General features: G+C 40.9%; 1 protein-coding gene across 2 annotated transcripts; it reads left to right on the top strand.

Annotated features, from left to right (window-relative positions):
• ctsa (cathepsin A) lies at positions 1 to 27104 on the top strand. Of its 2 annotated transcripts, XR_014619819.1 has the most exons (16): positions 1 to 79; positions 3490 to 3653; positions 4968 to 5079; positions 5622 to 5672; positions 10437 to 10523; positions 14046 to 14201; positions 15360 to 15451; positions 15885 to 15969; positions 17009 to 17100; positions 18661 to 18739; positions 19123 to 19271; positions 19388 to 19463; positions 19836 to 19925; positions 22808 to 22909; positions 24616 to 25839; positions 26056 to 27104. XR_014619819.1 is itself a non-coding variant. In XM_084316872.1 (15 exons), exons 2-15 carry the CDS (start codon positions 3490 to 3492, stop codon positions 24697 to 24699), a joined length of 1419 nt encoding a protein of 472 aa, XP_084172998.1. In that variant the 5' UTR covers positions 1 to 79; the 3' UTR covers positions 24700 to 27104. The 2 variants fall into 2 exon arrangements, 1 of the variants encoding a protein (XP_084172998.1); XM_084316872.1 differs by having other exon boundaries at positions 24616 to 27104.
• The last annotated feature ends 85 nt before the right edge of the window (positions 27105 to 27189 follow it).

The raw sequence follows: 27189 nt of genomic DNA, 5'->3' as shown, positions 1-27189 counted from the left end.
TTTATAATAACGCAGCTGGGCTGAAAGAAACCAATACCCTGTTTGTCCAAAGACAAAGAGAAGACAAGAGACCACCGAGGTATGATAACGAAAAGCTGAGCATTTGATTGAAAAATACATTGTATATTGTCTTTGTTTTAGAAGTCGTGTATTTTTAACGCTTTATGGTTCGTGTCGATGTCCATGTGTTAGACTTCAAACGACTTTAACAGTCCAGAAAACTAGCTGTGATTAGTGTTTCTGTGTTGATGATAAGACAACTAACTTAAACTAACTACCATCAAGCTAAACTAACTCGTTTAACTTGGTTACTTGTCAAAAATAGTTTACTCTACTCACGCATTGTAATCACTATGAATATTCTTGTTACAAAGATCCCCTCAATTCTGTATAAAAATTTATCTCTCATAAGTCTTGACAGACACGACCATTCCACCAGACATTCTTCTGCACGAGGTGTTAGTTACACAAAGTCATGTTCCGAGGTGTGCAGGAATGGAAACATACTAGTTCTCTCTTCCCATACATGTTACCAGGAGAATAGTAAAGGTCGTTTCAGAATCTTGGTAAAACAATATTTTCAACCAGATACATTTGACATTCCCTAATGGATATTAAAGGTGTGTACCGTACGTAAATGAGAATGTATGTGTCTGATAAGGAGATGGGGATATGTGTAAATGAAAATGTATGTGTCTGATATGGATATATTATTAGAAGATTGACTGATTGATTGAAAACTTTATTAACAGATTGCAGAATGGGTACAGTACAGCTCAATACATACAATTGTTAAGGGGATGCAGACCAGAGAGACTTTCGTCTTGTTTACATCAGGGTCCCCCTTTTTCAATTCATCGTAACATATATGACATACATGACAGATGGACAGTACTGCTACATCTATACATTTATGACATACCAGATTTGCAAATACAGTACTGTGATACGAGAAGAGTCCAGAAAAAAAGTATATACATTTGACGTAGAAACTGTACATTGGAGGAGGTTGGGTAGGTGGGGGGGACTGTACATTGGAGGTGGGTGGGGGACGCTGTACAACTGTACAAGCAAAACTGTACATTGGAATATTGACAAGACCATACTTGGTAATTTACTGTACATTGGAGGGGGTTGTGTTAGGACATTTACAGGGGCCAGTTTCGAATTGCAGTCTCCCATAGGTGTTTTTTGAGTGTTTTTGAAAGTGGGTAGTGATACACATTCCTTTACAGCTTTGGGTAGGGCGTTCCACATTGATGTGGCATAATTGCGAAACGTGTTTAGTCCCTTGTTTGAGCCGAATCTGGGTTTAACATGATTTGTGGAGCTCCCTCTGGTGTTGTGATTGTGGTATTCACTGACCTTTGGGAAGTATTTTGACATGTACATGGGTACCTTGGTCGTGTAGTGTATCTTGTAGACCAGGCCCATTGCACGTTGCTGTACTCTGTCGTCTACTCTAAGCCATCCTAGGTTGTCAAGTGGGTAGGGGTGAGGTGGGTTCTAGGAGTCGGGTCAAGCAGTAGTCTGACCAGTTTGTTTTGAGATGTTTGTAATTTGGTTTTTAGTGCCTTTGAGGTGCTTTGGTACCATGAGGTGCAAGCATAGTCGTAGTACCCTTGAATGAGTGCTCCTGCCAGAGTCTTCAGGGTATTCTTGTTTACCAGAGGAGATCCGGTACAAGAATCGAGTTCGTTGGTTGACTTTTTTATTACATTGGATGCCATTTTGTCACAGGAAAGATTAGCCTCTAGGATGGAACCCAGGTAGCTAATATCTTCTTTCCTTGTGACAATATTGTCACCCACTGTAACTGAGAAGCCGTCTGTCTTGATGAGTTTGTTATTTGAACCGTAGAGAATGGACTCTGTTTTGCCCATGTGTAATGATAGTTTATCAGCGAGCCATATGCAGATTTTGCCGAGTTCTGAGCTGATTGGTTGATATAAACGTGTTGTATTATGAATTGATTAGGAGCACGTCTTGTTGTTTAATTTGTCTGTATGCCATGTGAATGTCTTGAGTGTATAATGTAAGTCTGTAACTGTATTTGATGTGTTATGGACCCCAGGAAGAAGAGCACTGATGTGGCTAATGGGGATCCAAATAAACTTAAACAATACAATGCTTATACCTGTATCGCTGTAGAATGGTTTCACTCCTATTTTACTTTTCAAATGAATCAACAACCGTTAAAGGTCTACAGATGAGGAACTGTGATCATCAGTAGCACTCGGATCATCAGCTTATCTATTTCCTTTATAATGATGATCCTATCTGGTTTGATGGGAGGAAGAAGCTGACTTGGCCTTGTCTTGAAGGGATGATTCCAATTTCTACTCGGCATGAGTGCACAGTCCTTTACAACAGTTTATGTATAACATGAACATCAGTAAAATACAATAAGAGGAAACATTTGAATAAAACATTAAAATGAGCTAAAACAGAATAGACCAAAAAAAAATACACGAACAGAAAAGACTGCTATAGGTGTTTAAAAGCCAGCATGTAGCGGTACATTTTTATCTGCCTTTTAAAAATGAGTGGTTTTCAGGTTTAGGGGGAGGAGGGCATTTCAGAGCCTTGGGGCTGTCGCCGCAAAAGCTCTCTCCACTTTTGTTCTTAGCCTGGCCCTTGGCACCACCAGGCGCTCCTGATGTGATGACCGCAGTGACCGGCTGGAGGAAAGTGGATGGATGAGTTTGCTAATGTAGGGGGGGGGGGCGCTTGTCCAAAGGGCTCTGTAGGCGAACACCAGGACCTTGAAATGTATCCTGGAGTTTACCGAGAGCCAGTGCAGGGAAGCTAGGATGGGGGTGATGTGACATGATTTATTTGACCTAGTGAGTAGCCTGTAGTAAAACTAGACAGGGGCGACTCGGGTGGCTCGGAAGGTAGAGCAGTTGTCTGGTAATCCATGGCAGCGTGTCGAAGTGTCCTTGAGCAAGACACTTAACGCCTAAGTGCTCTGTGTGTGAGTGAATGGGTAAAATGTGAGGAACAAATTGTAAAGTGCTTTGGATAAAAGCGCTATATAAATGCAGCCATTTACTGTAGTACAACTAGTCTGTAGTACAAGTAGACTGTTGTACAACTAGTACTGTACAATGCTGAGTTTATTTATTCTCCAGGTTCATTGAGGACACCAGATTTTATTCTGTTTAAAAAAAATATTTTTAAAGATATTTCATAAAAGATATTTGGGTCATGATGTTCATTTCAACTGTATTCGAACAATAATGAAGTGAGGAACTTCACATTTAGAAAGAGGCACATTACTCAAGTCGGCTTTATTTATATAGCACGTTTACAATGACAAAGCCACCCAAAAGTGCTTTACAGGTAGAACACAATAAAAAAAACACGTACAGTACAGTAACAAATAAAATACACTAAATGACACTAAATAAGTATAGTACACTATGAAACATGAGCAAGGTGTGTTGATGGTGATAATATGACATGAGTCTGGCTCTTTCCCTCCAGATGTCCTGGTTGGTGCTGATGGTGGTGCTGGTGTCGGTGGTCTGGTCTGAAGGAGCACCAGAGGGCGATGAGATCAAATACCTTCCTGGTCTTAAGAAACAACCCAGCTTCAAACAGTATTCTGGTTACCTGACTGTGGCTGACGCCAAGCACCTACACTACTGGTTAGTACCATGTCTTTATTTACTACTGAATACTGATTAGTACAAGTACCACTTTTTTTTATTTTATTTTTTTACTACTGGTTAGTACAAGAACCAATTCTTTATTGACTACTGGTTAGTAGGGGTGGGAATCACCAGTTTCATCATGATACGATACGATACGATATCGATTCTTTGGACAACGATACGATATTTGCCGATATCACAAAGTCTCTCACGATACAATACGATTAGATTCAGGTGCCTGCGATCGATATGAGATGATATCATATGCCCATTTAACACAATCAGTAACATTTAGATCAACAAAAAAAAGTAATGAAAATATCATTTGACATTTGTATTTTTGAGCTCTTCCAGACATTTAAAGGAAAATCAATCTATTGTTTTTAATACAAATAGACCTCCTGTTCACTGTAAAGTGCCAAGTTTTTATATATTGAGCTTTAAACTTTAAGCTACATTTTTTGGAACTCAAAACTCACAACCTCCCTCTCCCAAACCGTTCCTACAACAATTTGTTGATGTTGCATGATCATGTATAGGCCTACATGTATTATGTATTATATTGTTTATGTTTAAATAACATTTAAACATCAAACTCCTCTGACCTCATCTGGTCTTTCCAAAGACGCGCGCACACACACACAGAAAGGGAGAATGCTATGCTGTAACATCTACACACACGGAGCTACTGCTGTTGTTCTTGGGCGGATATGAGACTCGCCACAGGATTTTCAAAATAAGAGTATCGATATGAATCGATCTTATTACATCGCATCGATCCGATTCGATTGTTGATAATTACATCGATGTATTGATCTGGATCGATGTATCGTCCCACCCCTACTGGTTAGTAGAAGAACCAATTCTTTATTGACTACTGGTTAGTAGAAGAACCTATTCTTTATTTACTAGTGGTTAGTAGAAGAACCAATTCTTTATTTACTAGTGGTTAGTACAAGTACCAAGTCTTTATTTACTACTGGTTAGTACAAGAACCAAGTCTTTATTTACATTGTCTTTGTTTGCATTGTTACATTTGTAAATGTGACCGTCAACGAAGCATTTTTTTCTTTTCTTTTTAATTTAATTAAGTAATTGGGCTTGTGAATACTGATAGTTATGTTCTGTAGGTTTGTTCAGTATAAAACGAGTCATGTCCTGCAGGTTTGTTCAGTATAAAATGATAGTTATGTTCTGCAGGTTTGTTCAGTATAAAATGATAGTTATGTCCTGTAGGTTTGTTCAGTATAAAATGATAGTTATGTCCTGCAGGTTTGTTCAGTATAAAATGATAGTTATGTCCTGCAGGTTTGTTGAGTCCCAGAAGGATCCTGCCACTTCCCCTGTGGTTCTGTGGCTGAATGGAGGTCCAGGCTGCAGCTCTCTGGATGGACTGCTCACAGAACATGGACCCTTCCTGGTGAGGAACCTCTTTAACCTCTCTTTTTAGAAACTCTTGTCTCTTAAACAGTACTGTATATTTGTATGTCATAAATGTTATGATGAATTGAAAATGGGGGACGCTGATGTAAACAAGACAAACGTCTTTCTCTGGTCTGTATCCCCTTAACAATTGTGTGTATTGAGCCGTACTGTATTGTACCCATTCTGCAATCTTTTAATAAAGTTTTCAATCAATCAAACCTCTTGAACCCTTTAATCCCCCGCTGGAGTGGTAATTTTGCTGACCCCTACTGGTTGATATCTTTACCCTGCTGCACACTCTGCTCCGCCCCCAATCTGTCATGTCAGAGTACCTCTGTTTTTGCTAGACAGACTTTGATAGTACCTCCCAAAGGTACTCTGACATCATCAATTGGGGTGGAGCAGAGTGTGCAGGATTGTGGGAATATTAACCACTAGGGGGCAGCAAAGTTACTTAACTGAAAATATTTCTGTGTAATTGAGTCATTGCTCATGACTGTAACATGGTGGTTGCCGGTGACTGAATCTTGGTTTCAGATCCAGGATGACGGCATGTCTTTGGAGTACAACCCTTACGCCTGGAACATGGTGAGTTCATTTAAAAACAAATATTTAACCATTTTAAACTTCTGCTTAATCTTCCCTTAAATTGCAGGTAGATTCATTTAGCGATAGCCTAAGGGTGCTTTCACACCAGAGCTGTTTGGTCCGGACTATCGGACCAGAGTTCATTTTCTCAGATAGTCCGCGTGACATTGTTCAGAAAGTTTGGTGCGCTTGACAAATTGCAGTGTGAATGCAGACGAACCAAATGAAGAATGCAACAATGTTGCAACGTCACCCCCCGAACCGCACAGAGTCCACCAAAACTATATGTGAAAGCGCCCTAAGTCAACGTTGTACACCTGTTGGCTGCTGCTGATTCTAACACTTCATTTGAGCTGAACATTCATATGACTATCCATCTTGTTATGCAAGTGTCATTGCTTCATTTAAACCCCGCCCGCCCGGCTCAGATCGGCTCCTAAAACACACCAGCCCATTTTCAATGAGATGCAATAGCTCCGCCTTGCAGTAGAGGGCGGTGTTGACTGTCTGCCAGCTCAGACAGGGTCTGAAGGCTATACCAGAGGCTGCAGCTATGAATTATGAATAGATATAGCGAATAAATGAAATAACGATCCAAAAAACGAGTAAACTCGTTTCTGGCGCTGAATGCATGGCGGGCAATAACGAGTTAACTAGTTTCCGGCGCAGATTGTGTTAAACATTTAGACGGAACAGGTCACGAATAAGATTAACAAAACAAATCAAATTGCCTAAGAATAGAATACAAATGGAATAAAATATACTGAAGTCTACAGTAGGTGTAATATTGCACAGTGCTGTTTCAAAAGAGTCCAGGAAGATGGTAACTAGGGGTGGGAATCACCAGTTGCATCACGATACGATACGATATCGATTCTTTGGACAACGATACGATATTTGCCGATATCACAGTCTGCCACGATACGATTCGAGTTCAGGTGCCTGCGATCGATATGAGGTGATATTATGTGCCCATTTAACACAATCAGTCACATTTAGATCAACTAAAAAAAGGCTACGGAAATATCAATTGATGTTTTTATTTTTGAGCTCTTCCAGACATTTAAATGAAAAACAATCTATTGTTTTTAATACAAATAGACCTCCTGTTAACTTTTTATATATTGAGCTTTAAACTTTAAGTCAAATGTTTTGGAACTCACAACACGCAAGCTAAAACCCTTTCCTCTCCCAAACTTCCTACAATTGTTTTATGTTGCATGATGATCATGAATACATATATTATGTTTAAATATCAACATTATCTGTCCATCCTCAGTAACACACACACACACACAATGCCCCTCACGCAACCCAGTCCCCCACAGAAAGGTAGACTGCCCAGTGCCCCCACCCTTGCTCTTTCCCAAGTCCCCTCTCCTCTCTCCTCTCCTCTCATGGTTAGCTGCAGTGCTTAGCATTAGGGATGTCCCGATCGCCTTTTTTTGCTTCCGATCCGATCCCGATCATGTGATTTTAAATATCTATCGATCCGATCGTTTCCGATCCGATCTTTCACATTAGTAATCAATTTTGACGCATTTTTGTCAGAAACTGGCAGAGCGAGACAAGCCCATCTGTTGCCTATAATAGTCCGGGGCGCGAGAGCGGAGGCTTTTGTTATTACATTCACCCTGAGAAATGTGCTTCTGCTTCATATGAGAAATATTAAAAGTTTCAATATATGTTTGCACATTAGTATACATTCAGTGTTCGACTTACGTAATGGTCCATTCTGGTCTGAAACGCCGACGATAATCCTCAGTCACGTAACGTTATCCTCCAGGTGAAAACTTCGCCTCCAGCCTGCTGCTTCATGAGTTTTTCCTCCACGCGGAATCTCCTCCTTGCAAACATTGCAACTGGCTTGACTTTCTATTTTAAAATGCTTAGTTCCAAACCTCTGACATTAAGTCTAGCTGCTCAAGTCAGTGGATATTAACCGTGTTTCGGGAGCGACGTGTTGTTGTTGTGATGTGGTAGCGTGTAGCGTCTAAATTAAAGGGAATGTTTGTTGCAACGGTGAAAATTAAAGGGGAATGTGTTTGTTGTGGATAATTATTCTGCTCTGTGTGACAATAAATACATTAATGATGATATATTATATGTAATTTAAAACCAAAACTAAGGCCTCCGTATGAGTTTAAGACGTGGACATGGTCATGTTTGTTGAATAAAATTTTTCTTTTTTTGACTGCCGATTTTTATTATTTTTTCCCGATCCCCGATACTCTGAAAAGCACGTGATCGACGATCGGGACATCCCTACTTAGCATAGTTAGCTCACGCTAACGCAACGTTCATTTCGGTATTTAACGCGACATATTGGGCATAAAGGAATGGAGAGGATGGAAAGCATGTTAGATGCATTTAACCCCTTGTGGGGAAAAAACAACAGGCACTTATTTCGGGCAAAATAGGCGAACTCTGAAGCAATACTATCTAACGTCTACACACGGAGCTGCGCTGAGCTTGTTGTTCCGGCCGGGCAGAAATGCTCATGAGGGGATTTTCAAAATAAGAGTATCGCAATATGAATCGATCTTTTTACGTTGCATCGATCCTATTTGATTATTGATAATAGATCGATATATCGATCTGGATCGATGTATCGTCCCACCCCTAATGGTAACTGTCACTCTGTGCTCAGTGAGGCACAGTGATGCATTGTATAGTCTGATGGCTGTTGGAATGAAGGACTTCCTGTGCCGTTCAGTGCTGCATTTAGGTAGTGTGAGCCTAGCACTGAACATGCTCCTCCTGTCAGCCAAGTCTGTGTATAGTGGTGGGTGGGAGCAGGGTTTCTGTTGTCCGGTAATTACCGGTTTTTGACCGGCAAAATCTGTTGAAGTCCGACATATTTAATCTCTCCCGTCATAATGTCCGGTGAAAATAATTCCCTCTAAGCACAATTTGAATTGTATTAAAATAGTTACATTTGCTTCATTGTTGCTTCACCAAGCAGGTCTAATAATGACAACGATGTGTGTAGTGTTCTGATAACGGCTATTGATGAAGCGAGATTCATTTGCGGGAGCTAGATTTGCGAGAAGCATGCAACTGCAGAGCTGCAGAGCCGCAGAGCTGAAGCAGTTGTGCGCGCACAGTGCAATACTCTAATTCAGCCATTGGCAATTCAGCTGTTGGGTGGGGGGCGCTGCTGAGCGGTCCCCAGACCGGGATGAGAGCGCCGCTGGCTCTGCAGTTGCATACTACTGGTATGTTCTTCGTTGGGACTGGGAGGGGGAGATATAATAGTCATCACGCAACGTTTATATTTAACGATAATGTTGCCGTCTCTCTCTGCCAAATTTCTCGCTTGATATAATTAATACAAATGTCCAATATAACGGAATTCGTTAGCTCATAAAAATGTGACTATAACACACTGCTGTTTATTAATGTCGGGCCGACTGCCCACAGACACCTATTTGATTTTAAAGTCAGCAGCAGCACGGAGTCTCGGACTTATTTTATTTGGAATATAATGACTATACGCAAAAGTAGCCTAGTTTTAAGTTAAAATATTATAAATCTACATGCCTTGAGGATGTCATTCTTTAGCCTGCCTATCAATTGTTTTTAAGCTCGATAAACTCTGACCGGAATTTCTCCCATTTGACCGGCAGATTGAAATCTTGCCAGACACCGAGACCGGCACTAATATTTTCTAACGGAAACCCTGGGTGGGACGGGTTTTCCCTGATGGCCTGGAGCTTAGCAAGGCTCCTCCTCTCTGCCACCCTCGCTAGGGAGTCCAGCTCCACCCCAACCACGCTACTGGCCTTCCTGACCAGCTTATCCAGCCTGGTTGTGTCCCCTGCGCTCAGTCCGCTGCCCCAGCAGATCACAGCGTACAAGAAGGCGCCCGCCACCACCGACTCATAGAACATCCTTGTACAGACATTGAAGGATCTCAGCCTTCTGAGGAAGTAGAGTCGGCTCTGGCCCTTCTTGTACAGTGCCTCTGCGTGTTTTAACCCGTTCAGTTTGTTGTCTATGTGCACACCGAGGTATTTGTACTCATCAACCATGTCCACATCGACTCCCCTGATGGAAACAGGGGTCACAGGTGCACTCCTCCCCAGCTCCACCACCAGCTCCCTGGTCTTCGCCACATTTAGCTGCAGGTGGTTTTTATCGCACCATGTGACGAAGTCCACTACCAGTTCCCGGTATTCCCTCTCGTCACCGTCCTTTATACATCCCACTATTGCAGAGTCATCAGAAAACTTCTGAAGGTGGCAGGACTCTGACCGATAGTGGAAGTCGTTGGTGTACTGTAGACGGTGAAGAGGAAGGGAGAGAGGACTGTCCCCTGCGGGGCCCCGGTGTTGCTGACCAGTCTGTCTGACACACACGGCTCCGTAGGCGCACATACTGTGGTCTGCCCGTAACTTGAGCGCTCAGGAGGACTGAGGGGCTGATGGTGTCAATGATTGTCCACCATGTGGCTTTTGTCTTTTGAACAAAAGGTTTGCAATTTTTCTCTGGATGAAACGATACAAAGTTTGGTCGTGAAGGAAGTTCAAGTTTTGTTTTATTCGTCAGTTTGTCACATATAAGGTACCTTAGGTACATGTACATTACAGTGAAATGCTTGGTTCTGTATGAGCCCCCTGAGATTGTGCTTCATACACGAAAACAATAAAGGCCAAACACTATACAAACTAAAGTACAAAATGCAAACGGTGCTAAAAACCAAGTGTGAATGTAGGTCTGGTTATGTGACGCTAACTGGTGTTTTGTGCTTTCCCTTGATAGATTGCCAATGTGCTGTACCTGGAGTCTCCACCAGGGGTCGGCTTCTCCTACTCTGATGATAAGAAATACACCACCAATGATACTGAGGTCCGTTTCGCAAGGAAACTTCCTTTTTTTTTTTTTTAAAGTTTATTTAGAATTTCACAGTAAAACGTCTTTATCATTCAATTTTTTAAATAACGTGTTATCCAAAACTGATTTCATGGTTGCCTCATCTAACAGTTTATTAGACGTACTAGTCCGTTTCAGCTTGCTCTGCATTAAAGGCACTTATTAGATGGATTGTACTTTATTGTCACTATATTTGCATACAACGAGATTTGGGACTCAACTTAAGATGCAGTAATAAAAGAGAAACATAAAATACTATACAGAAACATTAAATGCTATACAATAAGACAATGTTACAGTCAAAAGTGGGTCGCGGTGCCATTTTGAGTGGGTCGTGGCGTGGATGTGTGTAAAAAATAAAGTACAAAGGAGAATTTTTTTTTAAAATATATATATATATATATATATATATATATATATATATATATATACTTATTTTTTTTTGCACTACCTATCTTTGTGAAAGTGGCTTCTCAGCTCTGGTCCAGCTGAAGACCAAGCAGAGGAACAGATTGGACATTGAGCATGACCTCAGAGTTGCTTTGTCTACCATCACCCCAGACTTTGAGACTCTTGTCAGGAGCAAACAACATCCCCAGTTATCCCATTAGTTCCCTGGGATGTTAACACTTTGGCTGCCTAAGGTTAAATTCATGATATACCATAGATTGCCAGCGCTATTTGTCTATGGAGAAAGTCCCCTTCTTTGCAGGGCTATAACTTTTTAAATTCTATTGCTACATTGCCATTATTCGTTGCCCATTCAAAGTCCTATATGTATTGTTCATTGTGTAGCAACGTTAAACTTTTTCATTCACATATTCATAGTAAAGTATGGTCTAATGTATAAGTATGTTTTCATCTCTTTCTGCAGCTTTCTCCAGAACGTGATATATAGCCCCAAATGCATTATATTGATGATGAAATACAGTTTGATGGCAATCAGCGCGATATAAAAAATTCCAACTAGACGTACTTCTAGAAGTTACTACACGTCATCTGATGTTGACCGGATGGTCGAGGGGGCGTTTATAATTCCGTGGGCAGCGTTATACCAATCATCTAATGTGGGTCAAATGTTGATAATAGCAGTTAGTATCGAAGACGGTAACGTTACACGCTGAAACTCACCCCAGTCTCCGCGCGCCGTTGGGCGATCATCGTTGAGTAGAAATCTTATCATTATGGGATATATTTTTACCCGGTCCATCTCCAGCTTGTATAATGGTATATACGTCCAAATCATGTTGTTTATCGAGTTATTGCCAATCGATCACCGTGTAGCGTGACGAGCCAGAGTCCCATGACCTATAGCGAGCGCCCGGAAGTACTACGGTCGTCATGACAACCTCTATTCAACATCCTGTTTGGCGATTGCGCCGATCGGCCACCAGAGGGCGCTCCTGAACCGCCAGAGAGCTCAGTGGGTCCTGCTGGTGGATCTCAGGCCAGCGGAGGGGACATATGAATCCGATCGCAGATTTTTGAAATATTGATATAAGGACGACGTAACGCGTCCTCCGGCAACTTTAGCATGGCCAGCAAAGACGTCTAAAGACGGGTCCCGGCAGTCAAAGTGTTAAGCTAAGAAGTCTGCTAAGAAGGATATATTATTAATTATTATTATTATTTTATTTCATTGTGTTTTTAGCCCTAGTTGCACTTTTTTTGCAACCCCAGTTATCCCATTAGTTCCCCCAAACTTACTGTAGGTCTGTTATGTTAACCAAAAAATCTGCTAAGAAGCATATTATTTATTTTATTTCATTGGGTTTTTAGCCCTAGTTGCACTTTTGTTGCACTTCTTTGTTTATTTCATGTTAACAGTGCATGAAAGATTGCGTATTACTGCATTTTTCTTCTTTTTTTAATCATAGTGGTTGAAAAATTTGGGTCGTGACTTAATGACATGAAAATGTTGGGTCCCGAGGCTAGACAAGTTGAGAACCACTGCTGTATAATATACAGAATAACAATACACAAATAACAATCAGTGTCAGACGGTAGTGGGTGGGTATTGCACATCAGGATGTTGCACAGTGTGGGAGGAGGGGGAAAGGTGAGTTATTAGTGCATGTTAGAGTTCAGGGTGGTGATGGCTCTGGGGAAGAAACTGTCTCTGAGCCTGTTGTTCTGGCTCTGATGCACCTGTAACGCCTACCCGATGGCAACAGGTCGAACAGGTGGAAGCCAGGGTGTGAGCTGTCCTTTGTAATGTTTTGTGCTCTGTTGATGCAGCGGGAGTTGTGTAAGACTATTGGACTACTAGTCTGTTTCAGCCTGCTCTACATTAAAGGCACTTATTAGACTAGTCTGTTACAGTCTGCTCTGCCTTAAAGGCACATATTAGACTACTAGTCTGTTACAGTCTGCTCTGCCTTAACACTTTGAGTGCCAGCCACGAGAAACTCGTTAGTTCATGCCATACGAGACGAGAAATCTCGTTATTTAATCGTTATTTTTTTTATTAGCGATTTCCATTCATTTTTCATCAATCTAGCCTCCCGTTACCATTGGGACTGGCTTTGAGCTCGAACAGGGAAATACCGCCCCCTATCGTCTCCCGGATGGTAATGCACCCTTTGGATTGGACTGAATGAAAATGCATGGGGAAAAGAAAATCCGGAATCCACATTTTACTTGTCAGGCATGTAACCCGAGCCGATTGCAGTCATTGTGGTCCCTCAGAACAGCGTGGAATGTGTTTCGAGCACCCAGCGTTGGATCAATAAATGCGATCGATATTTGGAATGGCGATCAGGAATTGGAATAATCTTTTTGGAGAACATCTGATCTGAGGTAAGGAATCTATTTTACCAGTCTTGGGGTAATCAGAGTTTTTTCACATATATATCAACGTGTCCCCTATGTATGTGTGTGTGTGCTGATCAGGAAATAGATAATCGATTTTTCAGCCCGCTTCTCTAGCGTGCATAAGTACACATATACTATCGATAATCTAGCGTTTATTTGAAAACTATTCATAAATAGGCTGAAAAATACACGTTTTGTGTATTCCACTAAAGGGCGTTTATCACAGATCTTTTTTATTTTCCGGACATTTCCAAAAACAAGCGTTTTTCAAAATGGTATAAAACGAAAATGTACAGATGGGAAAAAAAAAAATAAAAATCTGTTTCGTACATGTTGACTGCAAGCAAGTCATTGATAAGCGACGGGCGTATTAGACACATAGCCATAATTTAAGATATAGTTTATGCGTTGGCAAATGTGCTCGCCCTCCCATTGACTACAGCGCTGGCACTCAAGCACTAAATCGTGCGCCCCCTGCTGGCACCCAAAGTGTTGAAGGCACTTATTAGACTACTAGTCTGTTTCAGACTGCTCTGCATTAAAGGCATTTATTAGACTACTAGTCTGTTTCAGACTGCTCTGCATTTAAGGGACTTGGTAATTATTTGGAAACGCAGACAATGTCCAGTTTTTCTGTCCCTCAATTCTGTATTATAATAATAATAATCTGATGTAACCCTGCAGGTGTCTATGAACAACTACTTGGCCCTGAAAGAGTTTTTCCGGCTGTTTCCAGAGTTCAGTAAGAATGAGCTGTTCCTCACCGGAGAGAGCTACGCAGGAATCTACATCCCAACCCTGGCTGAGAGGGTCATGGAGGACGCCAGCCTCAATTTACAGGTAATTATGTTTACATCCCAACCCTGGCTGAGAGGGTCCTGGAGGGTGCTAGCCTCAACTTAGTTAATTCTATTTACTACGAGGAGGAATTACTGCCTGTAAAATGGTCATGTTTGTGTGCGTGGTGTTTCAGTAGGTCATGTTTGTGTGCGTGGTGTTTCAGTAGGTAATGTTTGTGTGCGTGGTGTTTCAGTAGGTAATGTTTGTGTGCGTGGTGTTGCAGTAGGTAATGTTTGTGTGCGTGGTGTTGCAGTAGGTAATGTTTGTGCGTGGTGTTGCAGTGGGTAATGTTTGTGCGTGGTGTTGCAGTAGGTAATGTTTGTGTGCATGGTGTTGCAGTAGGTTATGTTTGTGTGCGTGGTGTTGCAGTAGGTAATGTTTGTGTGCATGGTGTTGCAGTAGGTAATGTTTGTGTGCATGGTGTTGCAGTAGGTAATGTTTGTGTGCGTGGTGTTGCAGTAGGTAATGTTTGTGTGCATCATGCATGGTGTTTCAGTAGGTAATGTTTGTGCGTGGTGTTTCAGTAGGTAATGTTTGTGTGCGTGGTGTTTCAGTGGGTAATGTTTGTGTGCATCATGTATGGTGTTTCAGTAGGTAATGTTTGGTGCGTGGTGTTTCAGTAGGTAATGTTTGTGTGCGTGGTGTTGCAGTAGGTAATGTTTGTGTGCGTGGTGTTGCAGTAGGTAATGTTTGTGTGCGTGGTGTTGCAGTAGGTAATGTTTGTGTGCGTGGTGTTGCAGTAGGTAATGTTTGTGTGCGTGGTGTTGCAGTAGGTAATGTTTGTGCATCATGCGTGGTGTTGCAGTAGGTAATGTTTGTGTGCATCATGTATGGTGTTTCAGTAGGTAATGTTTGTGTGTGGTGTTTCAGTAGGTAATGTTTGTGTGCGTGGTGTTGCAGTAGGTAATGTTTGTGTGCATGGTGTTTCAGTAGGTAATGTTTGTGTGCATGGTGTTTCAGTGGGTAATGTTTGTGTGCGTGGTGTTTCAGTGGGTAATGTTTGTGCGTGGTGTTTCAGTAGGTAATGTTTGTGTGCTTGGTGTTTCAGTGGGTAATGTTTGTGCGTGGTGTTTCAGTAGGTAATGTTTGTGTGTGGTGTTTCAGTGGGTAATGTTTGTGCGCGTGGTGTTTCAGTGGGTAATGTTTGTCTCCATGCAGGGCATAGCGGTGGGGAACGGTATGGCCAGCTATGAGATGAATGACAACTCCCTGGTCTACTTCGCCTACTACCACGGTCTACTGGGAACCAGGTATCTCTCTAGAACCTTTAGAACCCCATCTTAACCTACTATCATGGTCTACTAGGAACCAGGTATCTTTAGAACCCCATCTTAACCTACTACACATTTCTGTTGATTTAGAATATAAAGCGGACCTATTGTGAAAATAGCATTGTGTTGCATAGTTTTTACAGTGAGGGGTTGTCTCTGAGAAAACGACCTGCTGGCATTACCATTTTTGTTGGCTTAATGTTGATTCTTACCAGGAAAGGGACAAGATATTGTTTAAAATGTCAGCAATACTTTGTCTGGCTACATTTGTAGACTAGATTGGAAGAAATACGTGGAGGCCATTCAGAAGATCTGCTAAATATTGCTCCAAACATTAGCAAAAAGCTTGAATTTGCAGCATTGCACTGGGAATTATGTTTCTCTGTAACCATGGCAACCTTTCTGCTGCTAGGCTGTGGTTGGACCTTCAGAAGTACTGCTGTAAAGAGGGGAAGTGTGATTTCTACAACAACCATAATCCCAACTGCTCCAGAAACGTAAGTGTTTGTTATTGGTAGCTGTCGCTATGTTCTATTGTAATGTAGTAGAACTGCTGTGACTGTAAAGTAGATTGAACAGCCCTATTGGAACTAGTGGTCTGCAAGGGCCTTGAAATGAAGCCCGAGCCCATGACTTTCAGGCCCTGCCCGACAATAAGCCCGACTGTAATGCAACATTTGAAGCCCTAGCCCGAATGAGAACCAGAATCTTTTTATTTAGACATACATTTTTTTTTTTTTTTTTTTTTTTTTTAAATATTCGAAACATGGTTTTATATGAACTTAATAAATAAACGAAAATGTCCAATAGGTCTACCTAAATAACAGATAGGCGCATATTGTGATAAACTAACGAAGCATTACGTAGCCCGTTTCGCTCTTTCTTATTAGAATGCCGTCTATTCCCAGTGCTCGCGTTAGACTGACTCACACGGCAGCCTCGTAAAACGTATTGAAGGCTATATGGAATCTTCTTTGACACACGCACACACACGCGACACAATAGCCTACTCGGTCACTATACAAACAAACAGAAAACAGAAATCAGATTTCGAGCAGAGCAACATTTATATAATGAAAGCACAACAGAACAGGGCAGCGGCGACCCCACACCAGCAAATAATAATAAATCAGACTCACCACTTCGCTATTGATGTCAGCAATGCGTTGAACAACGTTAACAAAACTTTGCCAACCGGCTACATGCATCCAAGAACAAATTAAAACGTTCGCCAACTGGCTATATTCCAACTTCAAACAACCAATGAACCTCTTCGGTCCGGTTCATTTGTTCATCATCCACCTGATGGCTTCATCACTGTTCTACTCTCTCCCTACGGTAATTACATCCAAATGTTTCCAAAAATGCAGCTTTCCCAGACTCATTGGGAACTTTCAAAAGCTCTCCCTTTCCCTTTACTATTTTATCTGTTAGCTTATACATCTTTAATTATTACGTCTGATGAGGAATTTGAATGTGATACCTTAAAATCTTAATCTGGAATTTGATTGCATGTTAAACTATCTGTCCTTTCAGCTCGCAGAGGTCCAGCACATTGTCTACAGTTCAGGACTCAACATGTACAACCTCTACGCACCCTGCCCAGGAGGAGTAGGCCAGAGAATAGGGTAAGCTAACCCTAACCTCTAACCACCCTGAACAGGACGAGGAGGTCAGATAATAGTGAGCTAACTGTATATATACAGGAATTGCAGCCCAAAGTGCTTTACAGCAGTAAAATGGACATAAAACAGAAAATGACAATAACAATACCCGACGGTCTTTCTTCCTGTTTGATACCTACACATTTTTAAACCTGACGGTATTCCTTCTTGTTTGATACCTACAAAGTTTAAAACCCGGCAGTCTTTCTTCCTGTTTGATACCCACACATGCCTACCCTTGGTTCTTGGGTCACAAATAGGGATGTTCGATATTGGCTTTTTTACCGATATTGTCCAACTCTTAATTTCCTATACCGATATCAACCGATACCGATGTATGCAGCGTTTCCCCCCCCCCCCCCCCCCCCCCCCAAAAACGGAATAATTTCAGGTACCGGTAATTAACATTACATATCTCTTGTTGTGGAATTAACACAACATTATGCATACTTTTGACAATAAATAAAATCTGAATTTGTTCTTACTTGCTTGCCTGGGTAAATAAAGGTTAAATAAATGTAAAAAATAGCTATTTTTTTTCTTTTTACAGATAATTTCCGATATCACATTTTAATGCAAATATCGGACGATAATATCGGACATCCCTAGTCACAAAGCTTAGTGAGTGAGCTAGCCTCCCTAAATTCTATAGGTAATAATAAAGTGTCCCATAGCTTTGGTGTGTAATTAGCAATGGCTGCATCCTTGATCTTCTTTTGGCTGTTGCTGGGAACCTTCAATAAACCAGTAGTAGATGATCATAGGGGGTTAACATCCCTAAACCCTCCTGACTGACCACCCAAACTCCCTAAAGCCTCCTAATAACTAACACTTAATCCCCTAATCCCCATAACACCTACAGTAACCTCCTAATCCCACTAACCTCCTAATCCTAACCACACATGCTCCACTGAGTTCTCCGAGCCAAGACGAGTTTAACCTAGGATTTCTAATCCTACAAACTAGTGTGGTGTAATAACTGAATAGCTATTATTATTATCTTACAAAATGCATAATTAATTTCACTTACCTACTCTAATAATAGTTTTGAAAGTGAGAACTAGTGACTTTGTTCTCCAATAGGCCAGGGCCATGCTAATCTTACAAACTCTTGTGGGTAAATAATTAAATCCTAATATGTAATTTCAATCTATAAAAAATAAATGTATAATAAGCCAATTATCCATAAATGATGCCTCCTTACCCACCTCTTAAACGGCCCTCATTGTATTCATTGTGGCACCAGAGAATCAACAGACGTGCATTTACAACAACATAATGAGTTGGTGCACAAACTGAATAGATAAACAAAATGACCAGTTAAACAAGTGACTTCAGGAAATTGTACCTTTTTTTTAGACATTATTATTTGTCTGCCCACAATCAAATGTATTTTTTATTTCGTCACTCTTAGTAATGGAGTTTGCCACCCCTGTTCTAACATCTTAATGTTGTAATTTATGTTTTCGTATTGGCATCTTAATGCTGTATGTTTTACTATTCTCTACCCGTCCTGTATTCTAGTATTGACCAGGGCCACTTGCTGATCAGAGACTTGGGCAACAACTTCCTCAACCATGAGTGGACTCAAGTCTGGAACCAGGTCAGTCGAGCTAGAACCAGATCAGTCTGACTAGAACCAGGTTAATCTGACTAGAACCAGCTCAGTCTGATGTCATTGGTACAGACGCGTGCCTGGGGGTTGGTATAAAACCAGTGACATCACAATTTCGGGGGGTTTGGAGATCAGATTAGATTACTAATATAATGCTATGGAGCATTAAGGTGTATTACTAATACAATGATATGCAGCATTAGGGTGTATTACTAATACAATGATATGCAGCATTATGGTGTATTACTAATACAGTGCTATGCAGCATTAATGTGTATTACTAATACAATGATATGCAGCATTAGGGTGTATTACTAATACAATGCTATGCAGCATTATGGTGTTGGCGCTAAGTGTCGTTTATTTTACAGAAGCTGCGCAGTGTGGCATCTCTGTACCAGCGCGTGCGTCTGGACCCTCCCTGCACCAACTCCACCCCCTCCACCCTCTACCTCAACAACCCCTACGTCAAGGGAGCCATCCACATCAGTCCCAAGGCCCTAGACTGGGCCATCTGCAGGTGACTGACCTCTAACTATAAATGAACTATTGAACCGTAGTCCTTACCCTCTACAGCTCTCTGCCCTTCTAGGCTAGCTACTATAGTAAACGATACAAAATACTTTCCCGTTTCAGTTCGGAGGTGAACCTGAACTACGGACGCATCTACATGGACGTCCGAAAGCAATACCTCAAACTACTGGGAGCTCTGGTCTGTGTTTGTTTATTCATTCATTCATGTAATTATTTGGTTGAGGACATGTTTATGTGTAGACGTGGCCTGTACAGTCATGATACAGTAGTTATATATCCATCAACTGATACAGTAGTTATATATCCATCGACTAAAGAACTATCATCGTGTCCGTCTTCTACAGAACTATCATCGTCTCTCTGTCTCCTCAGGTCTTTGTCATCGTCTCTGTCTCCTCAGGTCATCATCATTGTGTCTCTTGTCTCCTCGGATCTTTATCAACGTGTCTCTGTCTTCTACAGAACTATCAGCATGTCTCCGTCTCCTCAGGTCTTTGTCATCGTGTCTCTGTCTCCTCGGTCTTTATCATCGTGTCTCCATCTTCTACAGAGCTATCGTGTGTTGGTGTACAATGGAGACGTGGACATGGCCTGTAACTTCATGGGAGACGAGTGGTTCGTCGAGTCACTGCATCAGGAAGTAGGTTACCATGGAAACCAGCTGTCGGTCCTGATCCCAGCTGGATAGGGGTCTAAACGGATTACTGCTGGAGTGGATAGGGATCTTTATTTGGATCACTACAGGATAGTGCTTTAAACGGATCACTCTTGGTTTTACCACAATACTTGTGATTCTTAAGGTAACAATCTGATAGTGGGCCATCGGACTCTATATAATGTGATGCAGCAAGTAAAAAGCACTCTCCTGCCTATTTGTTTTATAATGCATGAACCATTGTTGGATTGTGTTAACACTTTGACTGCCATGAAACGTCTTTTCACGTCATTGCTGGCCATGCTCAATCGGATTCATATGTCCCCTCCGCTGGCCTGAGATCCACCAGCAGGACCCACTGAGCTCTCTGGCGGTTCAGGAGCGCCATCTGGTGGCCGATCGGCGCAATCGCCAAACAGGATGTTGAATAGAGGTTGTCCTAGACGACCGTAATGCCTTCCGGCGCTCGCTATAGGTCCCGCGACTCTGGCTCGTCACACTACACAGTGATCGATTGCCAATAACTCGATAAACAACATGATTTGGACGTATATACCATTATACAAGCTGGAGATGGACCGGGTAAATTTACATCCCATAATGATAAGATTTCAACTCGACGATGATCGCCCAACGGCGCGCGGAGACTGGGGTGAGTTTCAGCGTGTAACGTTACCGTCTTCGATACTAACTGCTATTATCAACATTTGACCCACATTAGATGATTGGTATAACGCTGCCCACGGAATTATAAACGCCCCCTAGCCCATCCGGTCAACATCAGATGACGTGTAGTAACTTCTAGAAGTAAGTCTAGTTGGAATTTTTTATATCGCGCTGATTGCCATAAAACTGTATTGCATCATCAATATAATGCATTTGGGGCTATAGATCACGTTCTGGAGAAAGCTGCAGAAAGAGATGAAAACATACTTATTAGTGCTGTCAGGCGATTAACATTTTTTATCTAATTAATTACAGGATTTGTAATTAATTAATCTAATTAATCGCATTTTAATCGCATAACCATTTTATGCCTGATATTCTATATTATATAATCATATTTCAAATTGCATGTGTCCGGATGGCAGAATTCAGTACTGTATCTACAAAACCTTCTGTTTAATCATCTTCCATCTATTAATTTGCTTCGATTTTTCAGGTCTGGTCAATTTGAGCATGGTGTTATTCACAGTCAAAGGTACAACATTTTTTTTATTTATATTCTCATTTGGTTCATTACAATTTACTCAAATTTTCATTCAATCAATCACAGCGCAGATTGATTGATTGAATGAAAATGTTATTAACAGATTGCAGAATGGGTACAATACAGTACGGCACACAATTGTTAAGGGGATGCAGACCAGGGTGCAACTTGCACCGTGCAATCCATTCTTTGTGGATCTAGCCCACAGTATTTCTGACACTGGGAATACATTCCCTGAGATTCATAGATGTCCCTAGAATCAGATACCAATAACATGCAAATGGACCATATTAAAAAATAAAAAAGTCTGTAAATGTGTATTCTACATTCTTATGGAATGAATGAGATACAAAAAAAAAAAAAAAAAAAAATTGTAATTAATTTTGAGTTAATTTTCATAACGCAATAATTTGCTGTGTAATTAATTAATCTAATTAACGCGATAAACTGACAGCCCTAATACTTATACATTAGACCATACTTTACTATGAATATGTGAATGAAAAAGTTTAACGTTGCTACACAATGAACAATACATATAGGACTTTGAATGGGCCCTAATAATGGCAATGTAGCAATAGAATTTAAAAAGTTATAGCCATGCAAAGAAGGGGTACTTCTCCATAGACAAATAGAGCCGGCAACCTATGGTATATCATTAATTTAACCCAAGGCAACCAAAGTGTTAACACTTTGATCGCCATGGTTAAATTCATAATTTACCATCCCTAGCCAGCTCTATTTGTCTATGGAGAAGTTCCCCTTCTTTGCAGGGCTATAACTTTTTTAATTCTATTGCTAAATTGACATTATTATGGCCCATCAATGTCCTATATATATTGTTCAGGGTGTAGCAACGTTATACTTTTTCATTCACATATTCATACTAAAATACGGTCTAAAGTATAAATATGTTTTTATCGTTTTCTGCAGCTTTCTCCAGAACTTGATTTATAGCCCCAAATGCATTATATTGATGATCAAATACAGTTTGGTAGCGATCGGTGCCAGATAAAAAATTTCAACTGGAGGTACTTCTAGAAGTTACTACGTATCATCTGATGATGACCGGATGGGCGGGGGGTCGTTTATAATTCCGTGGGCAACGTTATATCATTCATCTAGTGTGGGTCATATGATCATCAGAGCAGTTTATATGGAACACATTAGAAAATAACGCTGGATCTTACCGTATCTTCCTCGCGCCGTTGGACGATCAGCTTGGAGTAGACAGTTTTCCATTATGGGATGTTGATCTAGATTAACCATGTCCAGGTTGTATAATACTATATACGTCCAAATAACATTGTTTATTGAGTTAGGGCGAGCAATTGATTATCCAGTGTGTCGAGATGGAATCCGGTTAACGATCGCGAGTGCCCGGACGAAATATGGATGAGCACTTCCTGTTTGGCGCGTCACTTCCGGTTGGCCGATCTGCCGATCAGCCACCAGATGGCGCTCTTGAACCGTTAGACAGTTGAGTGGAGCTCAGCAGTATAGCTCAGGTCCCCGGAGGAGAAATATGATTTAGATCACAGATTTTTGAAATATTGATATCGAAGACGAGTTACGGCGTCTTCGGCAGAATGAGCAAAGACGAGTTACGGCGTTCCCGGCGATTAAAGTGTTAAGATAACGAGCTGTGTCTTTTCAGGTGCAGGTGAAGAGGAGACCCTGGGTCTACATCGACGGTGGCAGTGAGCAGGTGGGGGGATTCGTGAAGGAGTTCTCCAACATCGCCTTCCTCACTGTCAAGGTAAGCGGTCGAACCAGAGTGTCTAAAGGAGAGTATCTCACTCTACAGGTAATCAGAACCAGAGTTAGTCTAAAGGAGAGTATCTCACTCTGCAGGTAAACAGTAGAACCAGAGTTGGTCTAAAGGAGTCTCTCACTCTGCAGGTAAACAGTAGAACCAGAGTTGGTCTAAAGGAGTCTCTCACTCTGCAGGTAAACGGTAGAACCAGAGTTAGTCTAAAGGAGTCTCTCACTGTACAGGTAAACAGAACCAGAGTTAGTCTAAAGGAGTCTGTCACTCTGCAGGTAAACAGTAGAACCAGAGTTAGTCTGAAGGAAAGCATCTCACTCTGCAGGTAAACGGTAGAACCAGAGTTAGTCTAAAGGAGAGTATCTCACTCTACAGGTAAACAGTAGAACCAGAGTTAGCCTGAAGGAAAGTACAGTATCTCACTCTACAGGTAAACAGTAGAACCAGAGTTAGTCTGAAGGAGAGTATCTCACTCTACAGGTAAACAGTAGAACCAGAGTTAGTCTGAAGGAGAGTATCTCACTCTACAGGTAAACAGTAGAACCAGAGTTAGTCTGAAGGAGAGTATCTCACTCTACAGGTAAACAGTAGAACCAGAGTTAGTCTAAAGGAGTCTCTCACTCTGCCACCAATTTGATAACCGGGACTAATGAGACCCGACCACTATCTCTTTGAATGGGGAATCATCCGTATCTAAGAATCTGTCATACATATCATAATTTTTCTTTTACATTTGAAGTTGCTGGTAAATTACTGCCAATACAGAATGCTTAAATTGGTAAAAATAATCTGCAAGATTATTGTTTTTAGGATAAAATTTTCTTCTGATGAGAGGTCATCGCTCTAGCATTCTTGCACTGCACTGAGTTACTTTTACTTCAAACTAACCACTGTTGCCGCTGGTTACGTAAAGCACAGGAAAATGGCTTCTCCCATTTCCACTGGGAGACGGGATTGCTTGTTAAGAAGTAGCTTTGCCGCCCGGTGCTGTATAGCTTCAGTGAGAGCCGTCGGTGCTGTGACCTCATCCTCTTATCATCCTAAGGAATGTCCTACCATTGATTGAAAATGTTAACGGATTGCAGAATGGGTACAATACAGTACGGCTCAATACACACAATTGTTAAGGGGATGCAGACCAGAGAGACTTACATCACGGTCCCCCATTTTCAATTCATGATAAGAGATGGAGAATAAAAAGGCAGTTTAAACAATATAACAATATAATTAACTCTGGACATGCATGCGCATATCGGCAACAAGGTGCGAGATGGGGTCATATTTACCCTACAATAAATATAGTTACAATATATAATCTAATAATCCAATCTAATATCTAAAAATGCTAAATATATGATCTGATTAAGTATACAGTATACACATAAGGTGCGGTATGCATAAGGTAAGTCTATATTGTCCATTTAGGTGGGAGTCAGCTACTAGGTTCCTATGTAGGAGTAGACATTACAGTATAGGATGCAGCCAAGAGTTGGACCAGACAGGCAGACACCAATATGTAGAACAGCAAATGTAAAGGCATTCATGAACTAGGTATGAGAATCACTATTGTGTTTATATTAGTTGGTGATAAGAGGCTAGCAAAACGGTTAATTATTATAAATGTATATGTAAATGTTGGATTATTAGTTGAAATGTGACCACGTACACTTTGAGTTAACCGTCTGACTCCTCCTCAGGGTTCCGGTCACATGGTCCCTCAGGACAAACCCATCGCTGCCTTTGCCATGTTCTCCCGCTTTATCAAGAAGATGCCCTTCTGAGAGGCCACCTGCTGGGGAGACATAGTCCACCTCTTCACTTCTCCTCACATGATTTGCACTAATGACAACCACCCGATTCTGGTTAACCATACATACATAATACTATATCTACCACCTATACACCATCTAAAGATAACTAGGTCTGGTTAACCATACATACATCTACCACCTAATGATAACTAGGTCTGGTTAACCACCATACATACATCTACCATCTAAAGATAACTAGGTATTGTTAACCATACATACATCTACCACCTAATGATAACTAGGTCTGGTTAACCATACATGCATCTAATGATAACTAGGTCTGGTTAACCATACATACATCTACCACCTAATGATAACTAGGTCTGGTTAACTACCATACATGCATACATCTACCATCTAAAGATAACTAGGTATTGTTAACCATGCATACATGCATCTACCACCTAATGATAAACTAGGTCTGGTTAACCATACATACATCTAATGATAACTAGGTCTGGTTAACCACCATACATGCATACATCTACTATCTAAAGATAACTAGGTATTGTTAACCATACATACATCTACCACCTAATGATAACTAGGTTTGGTTAACCATACATGCATCTAATGATAACTAGGTCTGGTTAACCATACATACATCTACCACCTAATGATAACTAGGTCTGGTTAACTACCATACATGCATAAATCTACCATCTAAAGATAACTAGGTATTGTTAACCATGCATACATGCATCTACCACCTAATGATAAACTAGGTCTGGTTAACCATACATACATCTAATGATAACTAGGTCTGGTTAACCACCATACATGCATACATCTACCATCTAAAGATAACTAGGTATTGTTAACCATGCATACATACATCTACCACCTAATGATAAACTAGGTCTGGTTAACCATGCATACATACATCTACCACCTAAAGATAGCTAGGTATTGTTAACCATACATAAATATATCACCTTATGATAACTAAGTCTTGTTAACCATACATAAATCTACCATCTAAAGATAACTAGGTCTGGTTAATAACCATACATGCATCTAATGATAACTAGGTCTGGTTAACCATACATGCATCTAATGATAACTATGTCTGGTTAACCATACATGCATATACCATCTAATGATAACTAGGTCTGGTTAACCATACATGCATATACCATCTAATGATAACTAGGTCTGGTTTAACCATGCATGCATATACCATCTAATGATAACTAGGTCTGGTTAACCATACATGCATATACCATCTAATGATAACTAGGTCTGGTTAACCATACATGCATATACCATCTAATGATAACTAGGTCTGGTTAACCATACATGCATATACCATCTAATGATAACTAGGTCTGGTTTAACCATACATACACCATCTAATGATAACTAGGTCTGGTTAACCATACATACACCATCTAATGATAACTAGGTCTGGTTAACCATACATACATATACCATCTAATGATAACCATGTCTCGCAACAATGAATTGAGGCTATGACTGACTGACTGATACCACACATATTTGATGTGGAAGAAAGTTATTGACCATGAGACGTCTGGTAAGCAAGCCAGCCTTTTTGTCAAACATACTGTACCGTCGGATCATATTCACTTGTTTGTTAACCATAAGCAAAGTTATTGACTGAAAGGTTTACTGGCATAAATCTTCCTGGGTCACTGGCATCAGTCAAGACGGGTAGTTGTCAAGAAGTTACTAAGGTGGCGCAGAGGGACTATAATGAAAGTCAGCGGTGAACAAAGCATAAATAACATATTTCTTTATATTTTTATGTTGCAATTATGAATGAATGGTACATATTTTGTTATAAGTGGCCTTGGTATAAGCAAAATAATCTGATGTGTAGGTGTGCATTAAGCGGTTTTAAGGCACTTTGCAGAGGCAACCACCGCCGCTGTGCGTCCGGTGGTTCTCCGCCTCCATGTTGTGCCTTGGAACTGTTTTAACGCACACCTACTCGTTGATTATCCCTCGCGGAAGTAGGCCTCTGGTAGCTCCACACTGCTGTTGCTGCTGTTCTACTGGTTGCTTTTATTTAAATTTCTTTTTTATTTTGTGTTTGTGGATGGGAGAATGGAGATGTACAGTGTTGAGTATATCTTGTAATTATGGCTGAGTTCAGCTGCTTGCACATTATGAAAGGGCTTTGATTCAACACAGGAACACAATCGGATCTTTAACTTTGGTCCAGATCTCGTCCCTGCTGGTCTCACGGATCTGGCTTCTAGGGTCAGGTGGTGGTCCTGTGTGGATCCAGGTCTTCATGGAAGTCCTGTCTGTGTGGATCCAGTTTTTTTCTGTCTGGGTAATCAAAAGGGAATGTCTTGTTATTTTGTCATGTCTCAAATCTGTTCTAAATAAACATGTCAAATCTCAAATCTGTTCTCATTTAGTTATTTAACCTCACAGTAAATGTATATAAATCGCTGTAATGCTGTTACCTTGTTCTGTCCAGCGACTGAC

The sequence above is a fragment of the Notolepis coatsorum genome (genome assembly GCF_963971535.1).
Source record: "Notolepis coatsorum genome assembly, chromosome: 6".
NCBI classification, from domain to species: Eukaryota; Metazoa; Chordata; class Actinopteri; order Aulopiformes; family Paralepididae; genus Notolepis; species Notolepis coatsorum.
Note: the sequence above shows the minus strand (reverse complement) of the source record. Positions and strands in the feature narration are given on the sequence as shown.

Coding starts and splice junctions, on each gene's coding strand:
- ctsa (XM_084316872.1), top strand. CDS start 3,490: ATGTCCTGGTTGGTGCTGATGGTGGTGCTGGTGTCGGTGGTCTGGTCT. Junction 3,654..4,967: donor GCCAAGCACCTACACTACTG/GTTAGTACCATG, acceptor TATGTCCTGCAG/GTTTGTTGAGTCCCAGAAGG. Junction 19,272..19,387: donor CTAGACTGGGCCATCTGCAG/GTGACTGACCTC, acceptor TTCCCGTTTCAG/TTCGGAGGTGAACCTGAACT.